The sequence below is a fragment of the Lichenostomus cassidix genome, chromosome 1 (assembly GCF_008360975.1).
Source record: "Lichenostomus cassidix isolate B80296 chromosome 1, HeHo_3.0, whole genome shotgun sequence".
Lineage (NCBI taxonomy): Eukaryota > Metazoa > Chordata > Aves > Passeriformes > Meliphagidae > Lichenostomus > Lichenostomus cassidix.
The window spans coordinates 52,729,945-52,750,428 of record NC_139479.1 but is presented as its reverse complement, the minus strand read 5'-3'; the positions used below and the strand labels follow the sequence as shown (position 1 = coordinate 52,750,428).

At 36.4% G+C, this 20,484-nt stretch overlaps 1 protein-coding gene across 9 annotated transcripts in view; it reads right to left on the bottom strand.

Annotated features, from left to right (window-relative positions):
- PCDH9 (protocadherin 9) overlaps nt 1-20,484 on the bottom strand; it is a 674,926-nt gene that overhangs the window by 478,715 nt on the left and 175,727 nt on the right. The window contains exon 3 of one of the 9 annotated variants that reach the window (XM_085058678.1): nt 15,603-17,544. The exons of the other annotated variants lie outside the window; for them this stretch is intronic. Coding sequence (XP_084914804.1) covers nt 17,524-17,544 — 21 coding nt within the window. The 3' untranslated portion in view covers nt 15,603-17,523. Of the gene's footprint in view, nt 1-15,602; nt 17,545-20,484 lie in introns of those variants that run through there. 9 annotated transcript variants of the gene reach the window in all.

Sequence of the window (20,484 nt, the reverse complement as noted above, 5' to 3'; positions counted from 1 at the left end):
AACTTAGTTGAACAAATAAAGCAGCTCTCATTCACAATATGTTGTATTTGATAAGAAAAATAAGAACATGCAGGTTTGGAAAGACAACAAGCTTGATAACTTTTATTAGTGTTTCATGACAGTCAGTTTCTGTATACATTGCCTCACAAAGATCTGATGGCACCTTAACTGAATTTGAAAAACATCAGGGACTCTCAATGCTAGTCAGAAAAAAAAATACATCTAGAAATATCATAACAAATTTCTCAACAAAATGTTCATTTTCATTCTTCTCTGGAGATATGGAAATTTGATAAATTCAAATAAAACAGATTGAGTTTAGGGAATGAAAACCAAATGCTTATCCATGCTATCTTCTCTATCAGGAACTGCATTTTGGAAGATCAAAAAAGCCTTCCTTTCTCTCCTTCTCTCACATCTTCCCCCTGCACACCACATTGTCACATGCACTCCTCTGGTAACTGAAGCAAGCAAAAATCTCTAGCTAAAAACAGTGACACAATTTCAAATGTTTGTGGAGCTGAGGTTACACTTCATTATTAATCACAAATTTTCAGACTTTTTTTCAGAACTTCTGCATAAAAAGCTGATTTTCATCTAAAGTGTAATCCTATTCTGTAAATTGCAACTCATAAACAGTAGAGAACACTTTTGCATTTTCAGTATGCCACAGGATTCACTATCAAATTTCCTGAATTTACAAGTCAATAGACAGTCTTTCAATCTATCTGGTCTTTGCAGACTCAGCATGCTACTTGTAAGCCAAGCTGTTGTCCTTCTGGCTTTGCATATTGCTGCCAGCACTAAAGATTAGTCAGACCAAACTCCTCGCTCAGTAGACACAGAACAGAGAACTGGGGTGTGCTGACCTTTCCCAGATGAACAGATAACTCAGGTGCTGAGTTACGTGAAGCTTTGTACTGCACTACAAAGCACCAAGTCAACTTACTGGCTGTAGTGCCTTTCTATCATGCTCCTCAATGCTACCAGTTCTAGAAACGTAGAACTGGATAGATCCCACAGCCACAAACACACACAGCACACCTCCCACATCACCTTTTTAATATACCATCTCCTTTCTTTTTCAAATGGAAGACGCAAAAGTGATCATAAAAGAAACCAGAGGGCAGCATGTGATAAAAGTTCTGTTCAGTCTGTTTTTCAGAGTAATGCTGTGCTTAAAATACCAGCCTGCCTCAACCAACCACTTCATTTCTAAGAAAAAATTTGAATGGCATGATAAGATGTCATTGCTTGCAACAGTAAAAAGGGAACTGAACACAGAAACTCCAGAAGGTCTTCTTCAGTCTTAAGATCCCCACATGCTCTAAATATGCATGTTGTCTTTTATCTGTATTCTGTTCTGAACTTGCCCCTCAAACCAACTGTCATCCTGGGTGTCTGCAGCTCTATTACCAGGGGAAAACACCAACATTATCACTAAGGATTTGCTACTGGATCAATTCTGTAGGTGTTATAAATCAGCATAGGTTCAGTAACTTCAGCTAAGTGATGATGATTTACAACGCCCTGAGGATCTGGCCCTCTGTCCTAATTACTTCATTAATCTGCATATTCCTGAAAGGAACTCTAATCTTTTTTCTAAATTACTTTTACTTCAACCCACCTGTTTTAAGTGTGATGTGGATTTATTCAGAGTTCATATCATACTTTCTTACTTATTTTGAAGAAGCATTGCCCTGAGTCTGCCCATGGTCCATAAATGACCTATATGGCTGATTGAATCAAGCCTGAGCTGGTGCTTTGGCAGGTATGAATTCAATTTCACCAGACTAATCCTTTAGAAACTAAACACAATTAATAGAGTGAAGAGGAAGAAACACATTTTTTCTGGCCCATGGAATAAGAAGCTGGCCACTTCTGGTAGGAAGTTATTTGATCATGTCTGTCAGAGCCAGAAGACCACAGTCACTATCTTCTCATAATAACAAGTAGCTTATTGCCAGGAAAGGAGAAAGCTGGGGTTGGGAAGCATGTTTTATCGTGTTCCTTCAAGACATCACACTGAAGCTAAGAGCCCAGCTGGATTCTAAGGAGCTTTAGGTATTTATATGAATAACAAGACCATTGACTGCTACACTGGATAGTAAACATTCTTTTTTTTTTTTTTTTTTTAAATAATAAAATAAGCTTTCCAATGCATAATTCTGCTACTAGAAATATGGGATAAAAACAGGTTCAGTGGAAAGGCTGCTGTGTTTCCATTTCGGAGCTTTTCATTTTCCACTGGATTTCCTTCTGATACTGTCTACTGTTAAAAGGGACCCTGAGGGATGACCACTCTGATCCTCCATGGCATGGCCTGAAAATTAAGGCATTCAGTCAGTAAGAAAAAAACTAACTACTGCATTTTATTTGACAACTCGTTTAAAAAAAAAAAAAAAAGTGTTGTGTTGAGCACAAGTTTAAAGTGAGGCACCAATAAGCCACATTGAATTTATTATGTGGGCATTTAAACACCTCCAGAGTCCTCTGAAATTTCACCAGCACAGAAGAAATAATTTAGTTGGAAGAGCTATTTTGTCTGCCTAAAACCTGATTTTTCTAAAAGCAAATGTCTTCAAAGCATTCTCTGCAGAAATATGCAGTGATTGTCTTTTAAAGTCAGCATTTTTCAAATGTTACAATACCACAGATCCGAAATGGTATTTTTCATAAACCTAAAATAGAACGAACTGACACCTCACATACCATATTTTATTAACAAGCTCAGGCTTTTAAACAGCATGTCCAACCATAAGAGGTATTTAAGGAGTGACATAAGATTCCATACCCTAAATGAATGAATATTAACACCAATTTCTAGAAGGTTACAATTACATCAGGCTGAAAGCATTACAGAAAATACAAAATGTACTTTGGATAGGCTAACAAAGGACTATCAGTCCATAGCAGCAAAGGTTTCCTGCTCAGATCTTTGCACTCTGCCCAAACCAAAGAAGTGTTGGGCAGAGTGCAAGGAACAGGATTTTCCACTCCCAAATTCATAGCAGTAACTAGCTCCAAGAGAAGGAGAGTTAAAGGTGATAGCATTTTAACTGAGATGATGTTAATTTTATATATGAGTTATATACCTAGAGAATAGGAATGAACCAAGTGTACAATTTAAATAAAACTCACACCTTGCTGATTTCTTAAGAGTTATTTCATTGCACTTCTAACAGGTAAGGAAATACAATTTCTTGTATTTCTAGTCATTCCCTCTTCAAAATTTATTTTAAGCTACAAAAAGATACTTTACACATCAAGTAAAATTCTCCTCAATAGTAAGGACCAGTGTAATAAATTGCAGCCTGACTTCTGTAGCATCAGGATGCATTATAAAGGGCCACAAATTCATGCAAACATTTGCACATTATCATTCTGCATCACTGCAGTGTTTGCAGTGTTATTGCTAACCTCATAAAATAAAGTCAAAAAAACACTAAACAAATTACAATACTCTTCCATTTGCCTATATGGAGCCATCAGTAAGGTACTACTTTTAGTAAATTTTCCTACTGTTTCTATGAGAGAGAATAGTTGCTAAATATTCTGATTTTCCCCTACATATTTCCAGCTCCTTACGTTTGCTGTTGCTATTCTTTCTGTGCACTTATTGTACATCAAGGACAAATCTCATTATCATATCTATTCTTAATGCTTATCTTCAGTCAAGCCACCCACCAATGCTCTTCCCACCCTTTAGAAAATAGCATTTCTTGGGACTTAGTGACTGATCTGTAGGCCCATATGCCCTGAGTTTGAATCTCTCACTGTGTTTCAGGAATGACTTCACCGCATGGGTATTCAGAAACTAAATATTACGTGGATATCAGTCCCAGCAATATCAAGACATGTGTTAGGCTAAAGGAGAGTGCATGAGGAAAAGGAAGGGGTGAGCCACTTTAAACTTCAATCTTAAATTTCCCTTCTGTAATCTGCCTTCCTACCTCTTGTCTTCTCTCCTACTTCAAAATCTTGTTACATCTTAATCCCATTTTCCTACTACATTTCCTATCTTCTCTCTCCTCAGCCCCAGGCTTTTTGTCTGAAGTCACTACATACTACCCTAGTAAACTATCGCTGCTCATCACCTGCTGCGAATCACAAAGTCACTGCAGAAACTAATTACAGACCTATGGCTGGCAGGAAGCACTAACTGCTTTCTGCATCTCCTTGCCCCAAAATAAGAACCTACACAAGCCATATCCTGCTGGTGAGCTCTTATGCACTAAGTGCGATTTGCATTCACTGGTCAGTGCCCATTGCTTCTCAGTGATGACTGCCCACCGTTGGGAAAAAAAAGGTCACTGCCAGCCACTGACTGGCAACCGCTGTGTGCAGAAATCAGTCACCAGTGCCTCCTACCACAAATAAGTAGTCACAGATTTCCCAGAAAGGTGATAGAGGCCTCATCCCTGGAAACATTCAAGGTCAGCTTGGACAGGGCTCTGAGCAGCCTGTTCTAGTTGAAGATGTCCCTGCTCATTGCAGGGGGTTGGACTAGATGACCTTTAAAGGTTCCTTCCAACACAAACTATTGTATTATTCAATTACTGTGAATCCAAATTTGAAAACTGCAAATATTGCAATAACAGCAGGCAACACTGATGGGTTGCAATATGGCAAATCCAGTTTGCAGAACCTGATCAGCTTACAGCAGTGAAATACCTACTTTTGTCAGGACAGACACCAACATTGATAGTAACTATTAACCAGGTACTGCCCAAACTGGAAACAGGCTACTATCACTTAATGATAGGTAGTACCCCTTCTAAATACATGAACTTCTCACTAATCAAGGCTACATAATTAACTCTTGTAGCAATGGAGGTTCACAAGCTTTTCTCCTCTTATAATCATATGATACCCTCATGCCCAAACTTTTCTCTTGTCTTTTGCTATAATACCCTCCTGCCCTCTCTCTACAGTTTAGTAGTGCAGCATAACATTCTGGGTTCATTATCTTTCTACCTGCAATAACCAAAACAACTGCTTTTCCCAAGCTCTTCTTTTCTCCACCTTCATACAGGTACACAGCCTGTGCTCTCTCTAGAAGTTTTTCAGCAAAAAAATGGAGCAGCAACCATAGCAAACTGCTGCAGCCCAGGCAATGTTTACTTGCTAAATCGCTGTCTACAAGCTTGAGAGGTGGTAGTCCTGCTTTATGTCAAAAACGAGGAAGGATAAGGAAATACCTTGATGTGTCACATGAAGTATGGGTTGCCTGGGGTTGGTTTAGATTTGTAGTCTTACCTAAGGTTGTTTTCTTTAGAAACTAGATTAAAATAGATGTGGCTGTTGCATGGAGTTCTCCCTACCCTCAGCCTGCTTTTCAGATTATATAAAAAAAATTTTGACAATGTCCTGTCTAAGAAGAATTACTTTACAAAAAGAACTTGTGCGAAAAGATCTTAAGTCAGACCATAAAGCTCTAGAAAACTGAACGCCCCAATTTCCTACTGTTGTGAATCTCACATAACTATGTTCTTATCCAGCATTTTTAATCCAACCATTTCACTGTGGTCATCAACTTGGTTTGTATTTTACAGATGTACAAGATGGGTAATGAAGTGAATGCATGCTCAGTAAGATGGTTTCAGAGCCAGGAATGAATAACAGTGCTTTGAATCCCTTTCCATTGTACTGTGTGCGCAATAGTAAAGAGCTGTGGAAATGGCAGTGAAATGAGGGAGTCACACCAGTTTACGTGATTATACAGAAAAGTTTGAAGGAAAGTGGAAAATCAGGGTCTGGGTGAGACATAAAGCAAGCAGATAAACCAAATGTACCTTCCTCCTTTATTAACTTTCTTAATGAGGTTGTCTCTGATGACCATGAACTCTAACGAGACCAAGAACCATCTATTTTAAAGATGCAAACCCCTGTTAAGCAATAGATTCCTTCTTTGTAGGGCTGATGCTCCTGAATCCTCATTGTAACTGGTAAGGCTTCCCCATCTGGACTTTTTTTTTTTTTTTACTTTGTATTTTGAGTATGTGATAAAGCCCAATGAAAGGTTTTACCTTTACAAGGAGAGGTATATGTTTTTTAAAATGGGTAAACAGCATTGCAGTAACATATGTGGAAAGATCAAAATACAATTTCTTTTTATTATTCCTATTATTGCATTCCCTTACAAAATGGCACCCTCTTCGGAGACATCATTTGCAACATAATATTGATTTAATGTGCCACTTCATATGCCTTCCACATCCTCGGATTAAAGATTTAAATTAATATGACAAGGGAAACACTAAGAAATTCAACAAATCACCAGACAGGCTTATCCACACAGGATACATTTCATAGTAAAAAAAAATAAAATAAAAATCCCCAAACAAACAAACAAAAAACCACCCCAGCAGCCACAGCTTAGGCCAGATTTAATTTGCTTGATTGATCTTGAGATCTTTGAGCGCAAATTCATTATTCTCCTATTAACTATTATCATTGTTGGAATTTATAAGGGACCTGTAAACCTATTAAACCGGTCTTAAATGTTGCAATCCATTTATTGAACAGACTAGCAATGAAAAATTAATTATTAAATAACCACCACAGAAAAACATCAGTGGCCTTGTCACCTCCGAGGTAGATTGATAGCACGTTACCTTCTGGAGAGGTGGGGCCCTGCAACACTCAAATATAAACCTTGGAAGGATAATGCTGAGTATGTCACTGCATAAGTCACATTTTTTAATTTAATGTTTTATTAAATGTTAGATAGAATAAATTTATCCAGGCCTCACAGACTCTGTCTTAATAAATGAATTGGCACTCTTTCAGATGTAAAAAATGATCACAGCTTCTCAAGGGCATCGGAAACCCTGAAGCATAAGACACCAGTAAATACAAAAAGCAAAGGCAGCATGGACAGTGATATATTTGCAAGCACTGCGGGTGAGCCAACACTTTCAAACTGCTGAGGCTAACAAAACAAGGGCAGTGAACTCCCAAAATGGTAAAAGCACCTGGAGTAAGAAGCTGTGCTTGAGTGCTCTTGCAAAAACATGTCCACTACTGAAAAAAAAGTGGAAAGGGTGTGGGTTTATCACCCTCCTGCTACTATATTTCAAGATATGTTTGTACGTTTAAAATTTCATGAGCAGTATTAATAATTTATTTTTCTCCTGTCCTTTAATTTTCTAAGACTAGACTTTGAAAACAACAGGCATGGAGAAGATACTTTCTCTCCCTCTTGGACAGCTATCTACAGAATGTTCACTTGCATTCCCCTGCAGAACTGCTGTCATTAGTAATATTTAATCTGGCTAGGAAAAATGGTTACAAGTTCTTAAGTCAAAACCAATATGCCCCTGTCCTGGCACATCTCTCCAGAGACAAGATTTCTGCAAGCAGCTCCATTTCGAAAACATTTGGCTTACATAAGGCAGGACAGCTCAACGCTAACACTCCGGCACTGAAAGGCTTGCACGGCAAAGTTGAGCTGCACTATGTATTTCCACAGACACTAAACTAAATGATTGTAAATGGCTGTTAAAATGGCCAGAAAACTGACCTTCTTCACATTGTCAAACAAATCACATGGCATTCTTTTTTTCCCAGAATTCTAAAATGCTGGTGTTCAATAGCTGTCCATTCCACACCGCCACATCTTACCACGTTAGCCAGCGCATGAACAACAGGTTCCAATAAGCAACATACAAAACCACAGAAAGCAGTGGGTTGTGCTAAAATTGTCTTCTCCTGCACTCTCTGCTGCTTGAATTCATGCAGCTGGCACCCTCTTGCTGAATACACAAGAGCATTTGAATAAGAAGGTAAAAAGGAAGAGGAAGAGAAACTTCCTTGGAGTCTGGCATTTTTCCAGAAAGCCAGAAAGAAAATTCTCAGCATGTAAACATTTTAAAGGAAAGTGAATGACAAAGAAAATCACACAATTGCGCTGATAAATTCTGAAAACAAAACACATAATTATGCTGATAAGTTCTAAATATATGATATTCTTGACCTAACTACATGACACTTGCACTCCACTTATGACTCCTACAACTGATGTGAGAGGAAATTAGGACTTTTTGATGAAAAAAGTGAAATGTGACTTCACAGACATATGGTTTCATGGAAACACAAGCAGTGAGATGAACTTACTACCAGTAAAAATGACAAAAAAATCAAAGTTGAGCTACACGATATCTAATCCTATGTGTCTTTAACAGACCCAAGGAAATATATTATAGCCTCAGATGAGTAGTCACCATTTATAACAGAAACTACATATTTATAGGGAAATTTAATTTTTTATTCAAAATATGAAGGAAAAAATATGAAACCAAAATGTCTTTTTTTCTCTTTCATTCCATGAGGATAATAACAGACATTAGTGATCTCTCCTGAAGTGTACATCACTGGGTTCAAGAAGAGAAACTGGTTTTGAAATGATTATGCTATGTATTTATATGAAGAATACATTGGGTTCAAGAAGTAAATAAGTAATATCCTGAATTTAATTTTGTATACGTTTTGGCTGGGATAGAGTTAATTTTCTTCACAGTAGACTGTATGGTGCTATATTCTGGATTTCTGAGCAAAACACTGTTGATAACACCCACATGTCTTACATATTTCTGAGCAGTGTTTGCACAGCCTCAACACCTCTGGTTCTCACACCAACCCACCAACGAGGCTGGGGGTGCACAAGAAGTTGGGAGGGGACACAGCTGGGACAGCTGACCCCAAACTGACTGAAGGAATCTTCCATACAACAGGATGTCATGCTCAGCATATAAAGCTGGAGGATGAAGATGGAAAGGGGGACATTCAGAGTGATGGCGTTTGTCTTCCTAAATCCCATGTTACGCATAATGGAGTCCTGCTTGCCTGGGGATAGCTGAACACCTGCCCACCCACAGAATGTGGTGAATGAATTCCTTGTTTTGCTTTGCTTGTGGGAGTGGCTTTTGCTTTCCTATTAAACTGAATTTATGCCAACCTACGAGTTTTCTCACTTTAACCCTTCTGATTCACTTCCCCCATCCCACTGTGGGGGAGTGATCAAGTGACTGTGTGGGGTTCAGCTGCCTGCTGGAATTAAGCCACAATCAGCTTTTAATTATTCTGGTAACAGGTAAAGCACTTTTTTTTCATTATAATACAACAACCACTTATGTTTCATAAGTGGTTTTCTTCTTTATTTCCAAGTCACCTTTGGTGGTGGGAAGTAAGACAAACTCAGATTGAAAGAGAGTTTAGACAGTTTCAGCTACTGAGTGAAGCCAATTGCTTTAGCCATTTTTGAGGTATACACTGCTTTGTAATTCAGACATACAACAAAATGTTAATGCTTTTAAGCAAGAGTGTGTGCATAAGCAAGCAAAATAAATATGTTTAGCATGGATGTTGTAAGAGAGCAGAAAATCAAGAACAGCATAAGTAGCTCAGAATGTTCCAGCTGAATCTAAACACTCTTAGAACATGACTCCATGTTCTGCCCAGTCCATGTGTCCTATTTCCTGTCTACGTTTATCAGGACATCAACAAGAGGAGTACAGGAAATGTTTTTCGGTTGCCAAAATACAAAACATGCATCATGTTGGAAGTGTGCTCCATGACATTTGCAGCGTTGATGTGTCCAGTACTACAGATTTATTCAGTGTCTGTCTCCTGCTCCACAGTGAAGAGAAATTTGATAGTGGTGTAATGAAACTGCTTATCTCTTTACTCGAGAACAAAAAAATAGTGACTGCAGTAGTTGTTACCCAATGATACATTATTGTCAATCTAATATATCTGAAGGATTTATTAAAATTACAAAAAAAGTATGGAAAGTTAGGCAAGGGAAGACCTATAAAGTGATAGGTACAATAAGAAGCAAATATTAAAATTTCTCTAGTGCTTTAACATTTAGGATTTTTTCTAGAACTGTAAAAATCTCAATAATTGGTAGTTATAAAGCTTACAAAGCTAAACATATGACACTGCAGCAGGTGTTAATTCACTTTCTCTCTATTAAGAGGCAAAATTTATGAGCCTATCTAAAGAAAACTATAGCCATCAGGCATTGAATACAGGCTGGGCTTTTCTGTAGCTAATCAAAACCCCACATGTTCTTGTTGAATAGGATAAATGGCCATATAAATTAATTTCAGTATTTTCAGGCAGAAGGCAACTTGCCTAAACACCCCCCTGAATGTTAGCAAATAAAAGAATGCAAGCTGAAATTAGCACTTCTCTGCTACTAAACAGGTACACAGATGAAGCCTTCTATATGGTAAGATCAAAGAGACTTTTAATAACTGGCATTGGATGCTACATTGCATCCACAATATAATATATACAGCACCATTCTGTCTTCAACATATGGCCCAGGTCAAATCTAACCCCAAATCTAAAATACGACACAATTTAGGAAATCTACATACGATCAAGAAATACTGCTCTAGTCTAACATTGTGTATTTTTGTAAAAACAGATACTAGATACAGATTGGTATCAGACCATCTGTACTATTAGTTCTTACAAATGGGAAACCTTGAATTTACAACCAATGACTCATCTATTAGCTTTACCAAAACTAAGGATATGAACTTTCAAAACTGTATCAACAGTCAATTTACAGTGAGTCAGCAAACTGAAAGTCCATCAAAGAGAACAGCAAGTGAAATAATCTGCTGATTTTAACAGAAGAATTTGCTTCCTATTTCTTACAAAACAGAAATAGTTAATTTTTTTTATTATGCACTTACTTTAACATGCCCAGTAATGACAATTTCTAATGGAAAATTTCTCACAGATACCTAGACCTCAACAGATGATTACATATCAAATGTTTTTAGCCTACACAACACAAGGTAATGGATGAATAGGTAGATAGGTAAAAGCACAGACACAAAGCATTAGTATGTGTGTGCATATGTATGTCCATGCATGACAAGAAAGTTTTGTAGCAATCACATTAATGTCAGAAAGACTTCTAAGCAGATGTTAAATACAAGTTTAAAAAAAAAAAAAGTCTGGGACATGTAGGATGTTGTCCCTTAGAAACCTTTGGTTTTGAGGATGAAAAATTGAGATTTGTCACCCACTTGTACAGTGACTAATGAGCTAATAAATTTACAGACAGATGAATTCAGAATTCTCGATTTCTCTTTAAAAAGGTACCTACAGCCTAAATGAATTATTTTAATAAAATAGTGACTACAATTAAACACAATAAACCCCATAAATACTGTGAAAGGACTATGTGTTCAAGAACTCTACCCAACCCTTATAAACATAAATGAGACTGTTTACTGTGGTACCATTACTCATTAGTATAAATACTTTCTCTTTTACGAAACGCAAACTTTTTTTAAAACAAATTAATTCCCAGAAGTTATGTATATTATAAGTCCTTTCACACATGGAAATTGTAAGGTATTGTAGATTGTAGACCATGTTATACTAAGAAAGAATTATTATCCTTCATGACTTTGAGCAGGTAATTTCATTATTTCTTCTTCCCTTTGCCTTCCTGTTCTTCACCTATGAATCCTATTTTTCTTGTAAGCTTTTTGAAGAAGTAATTATTTATATCTGTACTTTAATCCTCCAGTATTGACTGGGGACTGCAGGAACAATTGTAATACAGATACAAAAAATGGATGTACAGATAGGCACAGCTGAAAGTGTCCTACCTACACTATTTTTACAGTTACCTAGGAAGATGCTTCTTGGTTTGGAGCATGTGCTACAACAAGCAAACTGATCTTCCTTTTGTAAAAAAAAAAAAAATCCTAGTAATTTCCAACAGTTTCTAAAGTTCACTATAGACTTCATTTATTGTCCTTATCACTCCATTCCTCCCTTTCTCTCTTCACTTGTCTGCTTTCTGTCCCTCTACAACATATTGCTACTGTGGGAGGTATTCACACTGTCTAACTTTAGTCAACTAATTTAGGGCTCTGAATCACCCTCTTTGAGTGCCTACACCTCCCAGAATATGACTATATATGGAATAGGCCTTTTTAAACTCAGGTGTTCTAATATGTACTTTCTTCAAATACCCAAAGTAGCTTGGCCTAGATGGTGTTAATATTCCACTGCATAAAGCAGTGCCTGTCAACAGTAAGCAAATTTATTAAGCAACCGGGTTACAGGTATTTTTGCACTAGCTTGGCACCTCACTTTCCTTTTTTCTCACCTAGATTTACTGCAGTAGAGCACACTATCAGTAGCAAAGTATAAAAGAAAATGAGATTAATAAATGATTTTTTTTTTAAAAAGGCAAGTATTACATGCATTGCTAAAATATCTGTAGAATTTAAAAAGCAAATGCCTGCTTAATAAATTGCTGCATTCAGCCAAGGAGGCTGCAGCTGTGGCTAACACAGTACATCAGTCCTATGCCTAACCACATTTTGACCTTTCTTCTGAGACTGTCAACAAAGGTGCCAATTACAGCAATGATTTAGAGCAGCACATTTTGCATTCTGCTAAACTCAACTGTTACCAAGGGGACTAAGACCATACATTTTTGCTTAATACTGGATGCCCGACTGGCTCAATACTGATCTTCCACTGACAACTACTTTGGTAAGCCTCAAGATGAGAAGCAGGTAAGTGCACCACCCACACACTTTTCTTTTGATCTCTTGTCACACAGAAAACTTATACCGTAAATATCTGAATGATTTCCTGGTACATTTTTGATTTTATTTAGCTTATCATCTCTCACACACAAACTCACTCATCTAAGAAATTACTAAATTCCTCTGGTAGCAGGACAATGTTAAAACTATTTGTTTCCATATATCACAACCAATTATGGTCATAAATGATGCACCCTAATTCAACACAATGAGAGCTGCAAGCCAGATATTCAAACTTAGCTTATGAAAGCCTCCCCTTCAAGCAAGCCATTATAAAAGGCTTAGTCAACATATGAATCAGCTATCAAACTATTTATTTAAAGAACAGTAAATGAGATAAGGTGGTGAGAGACAGAAAAAGAGGAAAATTATTTTCTGTCTCAGTTGCAAAATGAATGCATGTAATTTTGATAAAACTTAAGAGAAGCAATATGAAAACAATGTATAGTTGAATATGTACTATCCATTGCATAAAAAAAGAACTGAGTTGAGTACCAAGAGTAGGGAAAAGACTATGGGATAATATAAGATTAAAATTTATCTTGAAATTCCATTAACAGGATATATGTTGATGATCTCATACACAATATATTACAAAGATCACAAATCTATTTTGGGTGTACAAGAAAATTAAAAAGAATTACTTTGAAAGAAGTCAGGCATTTCTATCTGTGGTTCTTTAAATTAAAAAAAAAAGAAGTCCAGCAATCACTAATAATTTATATTTATTCAAAGTTCAATTAAAATAAGTGGAATTACTTTTATTCAACACATTGTTTATCCATCCTGATCAGATCTGCTTCCACCACAGCAATTACTAGGAGCTGATCATCAAAGAGGAAGCAAAGGATATGGAATGATATAAGATATGGCCAAGTAGGTTTTCAGTACAATAAGTATTTCAAGCTGAATCTGTATTAAGGCATACAGACTGACAGTCATGATAGGGCTACTTACTTGGATTTACCAAATCCTGGGAGGTGGGAAGAACTTGCATAACATACTGTACTTTAAATCTCACATTTCTCAGTTACTGTTATGAAAAAACTTCAAACATTGGACTAAAATGTACAAGGCAGTTCAGAGCTGTTTGCATGCAAACTAGCTACTGCTACATTAAAATTCTTTTACCGTTAGGCACAGGATTAACAGGTTTTTTTACCAGTTGTCTCCTTTTAAAAATAAGTCTTTGGGGGAAACTTGGATTTTTTTGGGGTTTTTTTTGGTCTTATGGTGAGAAAAAGTGTATTGTACAATACCAAGCTATGATGTAACACTGGCACTATGATCAGTACTTCTGTCTGTACTTAAAATCTTTAAATTGCTTTCCTGAAACTAGCCTAGGACCAAAAAAAAAAAATCTAGTACCTTGAAAATACACACACTTTTGAAGTTATAAAAATAAGCTAATTGAACTGATATATTTTTTAATTTTAAAGAAAAAGACAGTATAAATTTTATTGCTTTTCTCTTTGGGGATTTTCTTCTCCCCCTGACTCCTGCACCCCTAACTTACTACTGCATGATCAGCACTGTGTTATTCCTGCTTACTGGAATGTGAATTGGAATGTAAAAGTTAAAGGGCAATCTGATTTCACTGTTCAATATCAGTGAAATCTGAAATTGAACAAAAAAAAGATTAACAACCAAAAAAGAGAAGTTAGTGAGTGAAGCTATGACAGCTATCATTGCTATTAAATGACAAGGCAGTAACTTCTATTAGGTTGCACACTAAAGACTTGCCTTTGAAATAAAAATAGTATTCATTGAGTAGAATTGTTTTTTACAAAACTACAGAGATAAATACAACATAGAAATCTTCAAGCTAGAGAATATCTTGAATTTTAGTAATGTTATTTTTTAATATGGTTTTACAATAAATGATCAGTAAGAGCTTGGGAATATATCATAAAAGTCTGCAATACTGTATTTAATTCTGATAGGAGAAGATTAAATATTTCTACTGATTCAGCCCTGGGTTCCATACCAACTGGGAAAATTCAAAGGAGGCACTCTTGAAGTTATGTGTTCAAAAGGCAATCCATTCTATGAATGGACAGCATTCACACACCTGTTGATGTTCCCATGTTGTTAATGTTACACTAATGTATTTAACAGAATACTTAATATGGAAGAAAAATATATAGACATCTTGTGCATAGGCAAGATCTGAGTGTATTGTGAAATCTTTGTTAGTATGAAGACAGAAGTGTCTTTTATTAAGATTCAGCTAGGAGAGTATTTTCTTGTATTAGAGATAAATTACATGGTAAGTTGTACACTGTCAAATACTTGATTTGATAGATTCTCCATTTCTCAAAGTGGTATTGGTATGGAAAAAATATTTGAAGTTAATGTAATAATTAATGTATCTGTCCATCTAGCTTTAGTGTTTTCACCTGTTTTCTTCTGGGAGCCATACATAATTCTGCTGAGACCTTTGACTGGATGGTTTGAGGATCACAGTTTGTCTTACATAGACAAGTATAATTAAAAGTGTCTGGAAAAAGTCAATATCTTTGAAAAATAGAGTGTCATCATAAAAAAAAAAAGCAGCGAAATCCCAAGTGACTTGAGAGTGTTCATAAAAAACAGCTTTTCAACAGTATGTCATATTTGTCTGAAATCAGAGTTCCACTTAAGTAAAAAAAAAAATTCCCGTTTTTACTGATACAAATTTTAAGTGATGTTGTAAGAACTAAATAGAAAAATTGCATATATTTATGTCTCTGTGATGGTATATATGTGGAAAATCCCCAGTAAGGGCAGCAAAACTATATTGTCCCAGTTCTTGATCAAGTATAGGACAGCTGAGTATCTTACCCATAAATTTAATGGAGAAAAAAAAAAAAGCAAAAAAAAAGAGCTAAATTCAGAAAGGTTACCTTTTGTGCCTCATAATCCTAACAATTTGCTTACAATAAAGAAAAAAAAACCACATAATTATGGTTTATATGAAATTGAACGGCAGAGGTGCTAAAAACACCACCCAACCCTGCTCCCAGTAGTTACAAAACTCCCTTGATCGAAAACTGATGGTTTTCTTGTCACAGATTTCAGGATGGAACAGGACTTTCTAAACAAGCAGGTATTTCAGCCAATATCATCCCTTGCAGCTTATTCCCACTGTGATATTTCACCTACTGTCTTGTACACTGAAATAATAACCATTGATACCATTCCCCAAAAAGAAGTAATTACTTGGGATTAACAGCATGGAAGGATGGAAAGTACTAAAACATTTGAAAAATGCAGCATCTCTTATGGGTTCTGATATCCCACTAAACTGGAGAACACAGGTGGATGCACAGCCTTTTAAGGAAAGTAGAAAACTAAGAAGCCTGTCTGAAAATCACTGATAAATCTTTCCTATCTTCAACTTAATTCTTATATAGGTTCCAGAAAAAAAATAAAAGAAAAAAATTCCTGCAAAGAAAGAAGTACAGATTCTTCCCTGGAATATTATAGGGATACAGATTTATTTCAGACAGCATTTTAATACTTATTTATTGATATATTTTGTCATGGTGGGTTTACATGAACAATAGTGGGCTACAGGCTTTGTTTAGTGAGTAACAGCTTCCTAGAGGTGTTGAAAAGTATTCTGTAACATTCTCCCAAATGAAAAAACACCATTGAAAAGGCATATATTTATCTCTTAATACTACCTGAATACACACATATTTCAAGAGTTATATTAACCCACAGCAATTGCAAAGCACAGATATTTTCAATATGAAGCCAGCAGCAGGCACACTATTGTCACTGTTTTCCATATGCATTGTTTCCACAAAACTCTGCCTCCAATCATTTAATGTTATTTTTTTGGTTTGGCTGACAAAATGTAAAGACTTACATAACTTTTTATTAGGTTGCTGCTTATTTTGCAAATCTATTGTGAAAAGCATTCAGCTTTGAATTGTTGCAGTGAGCTCATACTTCTGGTATAGTTTTTTTTTCCTCTAAATTAACTAAATGACACACAGTACAGGTTTTGTTATTATATTTGATGTAAGAGTGTCATTGATATAACATTATCTTCACTAATAGGTGTGACTGTACAGTTTAAGTTCAATCCCTGTGACTTTCTTATGCTGCACAAACACTGTGGTGTTTTAGAGTCTTCCAAAATTAAGTGAAGAGCACTGAGTTTTCTTCCTATTCTTCCTTCAAAAAAGAAGCTCTATTTATATTTTTGATTGTGCTATATTATACTGGTAATGTTTGTGTTGCTATGAATGAACAAAAAGGTCACAGTGGTAAGCATTACTGTTACTCTCTTATAATTCAGCATCCCATATTTTACTGTATCAAAATAGCTTGCTAAAGGAAAAAGAATATATGCAGTATACATACTCTTATACACAGAAATATATATGTGTGTGCATATATATGTATATATATATATATATGTATGTATGTATAATTGGTCCATAGATTATATTCCATGTTCTGTCCTCTAATCCTATCAGGCACCAGCAGTAGTTCTTGAGGGGTTACTAGCATTTTCACAGGCTCATTCAGAAATTAAATACTTGATACCTGCTGTCAACTGTTAACTGTTGTCAACCTCCATTCCACCCAAAATAGTTTGGATTAGGGTTGGGTGGACTACAGTATGGAAAATACTGGATCTCTGTCAGATAAAACTATGGGACTATCACAGGAAGGTCTGGCTGTCCTTTGAGTTCTTTTACCAAACAGATAGGGTCTGAGTTGCAGGTGTCTGATCACATTTCCACCAATATGTTCAGGATCTCTTTTAGTGTCCATTCTGAGTTCAAGGCAGTGGCATGCATCTGTGCAAGGTGTCCCAAGCAGTCTGAGGAGCCTTCTCTGTGCAAGCAATCTTCTTGGTGAAGAAAGGTGGTTGAAGTCTGTTGCATACTGTAGGCAGTCAGGGTTGATGGAGCACACATAGACTCTCTCAGGGAGAGGATGGGGAACACTTGAGAGAAAGAGAGAGAGATACCAGGAAATAAGAAGGCCTAGGGGATGTCAGGACATACAAAGCCTCAAAATAAGTTTGCCCTTCCCCTTTCCAACAAGAACTTTAGATACTCCACATCTTAATATATCTTGGTTCATATCAGATTGTGAAAGTCTTGAAAATGAACAGCTGTCTAGACCTTACCACTGATTTGCTTTCTCCGTATTTTCACATAAAGTCTTAGGTCTAAGAAGTAGATTCATGGACTCCTGCCTATTTGGACTGATTATACTCCTGGCTTTTAGGATTATCACCAAGACAATGCTAAGAACTGCTACATTAAAAGTTTGATCCCATCTTGATTTTGAAAGTGTCTGCCCCACATGATGAATCAATTACTTTTCCATCCTCTGTCCTTAATTTCCATACTTGTGGTTACAAACAGGATAGTTGTCTCTCAAAAATGCAGCTTTAATTGTGAACGCAGCTTGGCCCTAAACATTGTTAGAGTAATTGAATAAATGTGGCAAGAACAATGTGCCTCTCAAGAGATTCAGTCTCCATTTTAGAGACTAAGTAATTTTGGGATAGGATGCAAAACGAAGCAAAACTTTTCTCAAAGATTAAAAAAAAAAAAAAAGGCATATACATCATCAATTTTCATTACAGCAAAAATGCAACAGTAGGGTGCTTCAAGGCACCATACAAGGACCAAGTGTTCAAAACATATTAATTAATGTTAAAAAAAGTGAAAAGCAATTGACAGATAACAAAAACTTTACAGATAGCAAGAAAGTTCTGTTAACCAAGTCTGAATAAGAAAGAAGACTTGAGAAATAATTGACCAAGGGAGACGGATGGCCATCTTAAAACAGGTGAAAATAATTTATTTTAATACATAATAAGCCCTCTTCAGTAAACAAACAATCAAACTTTAAAAAAAAACCAAAAAAAACCCCAACAAAACCCAGAAACAAAACTAAGAAACCCAAACCTGTAACAGATCATTTGTTTTACCAGAGATCTCAATTACTAGCAACATCTTAGGAAAAACACCTGGGTCTCACTGCAGGCAGCTCAGTGAAGAGCCCTGCTTGATGAGCAGCTGCAGTCAAAAAAACACATAAAATGTTAAGATGCGTAAGAAATGAGGTGGAGAATAAGAAAGAAAGAAAATATGTCATTATATGAATCAATAATTTTCCCTTCTCTAGAACAGTGTGAAGTGCTGGTCACCCCATCACAAAAAGACATTACTGAATTAGAAGGTATTCAGAAAAGAGTGATTGTGATAATTAGGCATATAGAGAAGGCTTCTTATGAAAAGACTGAAAAAAATTGGAATTGTTAACCTTAGGAAAAGAAAAGATGAATAAGGAGGGATATGATTAAAGTATAAAAATGGTAAGTGGCAAAGAGAAAATAGATCAGGAGCTTCTGTAGTCCTGCATCTCATAATTCAAGAACAAAGGGACACTAAGTGAAAGTGAAAAGCAGCAGCTCCAAATATGATAAAAGAACATACTTTTTAATGCAGCACATAATTAGATTATGGAACTCAATGCCACAGGATGTCACTGATGTCAAGACCTTACCAAGATTCAAAGAAGGATTTGGCACTTACAACTCTTGATATTCTTGGGAATCTTATGCTGACTAACTGTTAAAAGGTTTTGAAAGAGAGGTTATGAGCCATATTTCATTATTTAAAAGACAATAATTTAAAAAATAATTTGGAGAATTTCCCTCAAAAAGGATTTTCCCACCTTTGGCTGTTTTGATTATTTTGTTCTTTGCTTGTTATGTTGGCATTTTTGCTTGAGACATCTGGGCAGTCTTGGAGAGAGACCGTGTAACAATGAATCACTATTCTGTTCTAATTACTATTATCCCAGTACTACCCCAGTATCTTAGTATCTCCCATGAAATCTTAGTATTAGGACTCTGGGCTTCCCTTTTGCAGTATAATTGTCTTATGCTCTATTGTATTCCACTCCATTTCAGTTAGCCAACTGGATTTGTCACCTGTTGTCAATTAGTATAACCACTGCTGTAGCTATACAGCATTGTGCATGTGTTTGGAGCAACTGTGAAACTTCTAGATGCAGAACAAAATACATTTTTGCTGTCACAGATACACAATTGATTCTGTGTGTCCCAATTGTCTTCCAGCCCTGTCTTAACCCGCAACTATGCCATTGACATCTTGGTTCACATCCTGCAGCTGAAAACATATGCAATGTCTGTAATATAGAGGTACTGTACTTTTTACACTTCCTATTCTCCACAGCTTATTTTCCACATTTTTCTCCTTTCTGCCTGCCTTGCTGCTCAGAGAGATAACACATTCTTGTTCCCATTTTTGTTCTTATACAATTTATTTTCTAATTCATTAGCTTTTTCTTTACCTAGTTTTCTTCTATATGAAGGCTTTCAGTGCAGGGAATAATGACAGGCACAAGCATAAAAGAACTTCCCTTCAGATCAGAGCTGTTAAGTGAAAACTGAATCAAAAACAGTCTGAGAGATACTTGGTAAAAGCAGAATCTCAGATTTCTAACAGTATTCCCCAACAAGTCTTCCTCCCACTGTTATTAATTTCATAACATTCACTAAGCTGGAGAGGAGGGAGGCAGGGAGAAAACCTTTAAGCACCTACCCATGAAGCCAGCACAAAACCTGGTAAATTCTGTGGCCATTTGGGGGTAACTAGAAAGTAAGCTATTGGGGGTGGGGGCACACAGAGCAGCTGTGCTTGTAGGGCCAGCTGGGGGTCTGTATATGCCTTGAAGAGAAGCTGAATTCAGACAGTGCCTACAATTCAGACATTGAAGAGAGACTGTGAAAATACCTGACCCAGGAATAACACCTGAAAGAAGACTGGCAGCCCCAACTGAGCTAAGATGTAACTTGCTACCACACGGAAATATGTGGTGTGCTTTGTCTGCTTCTCTTCCC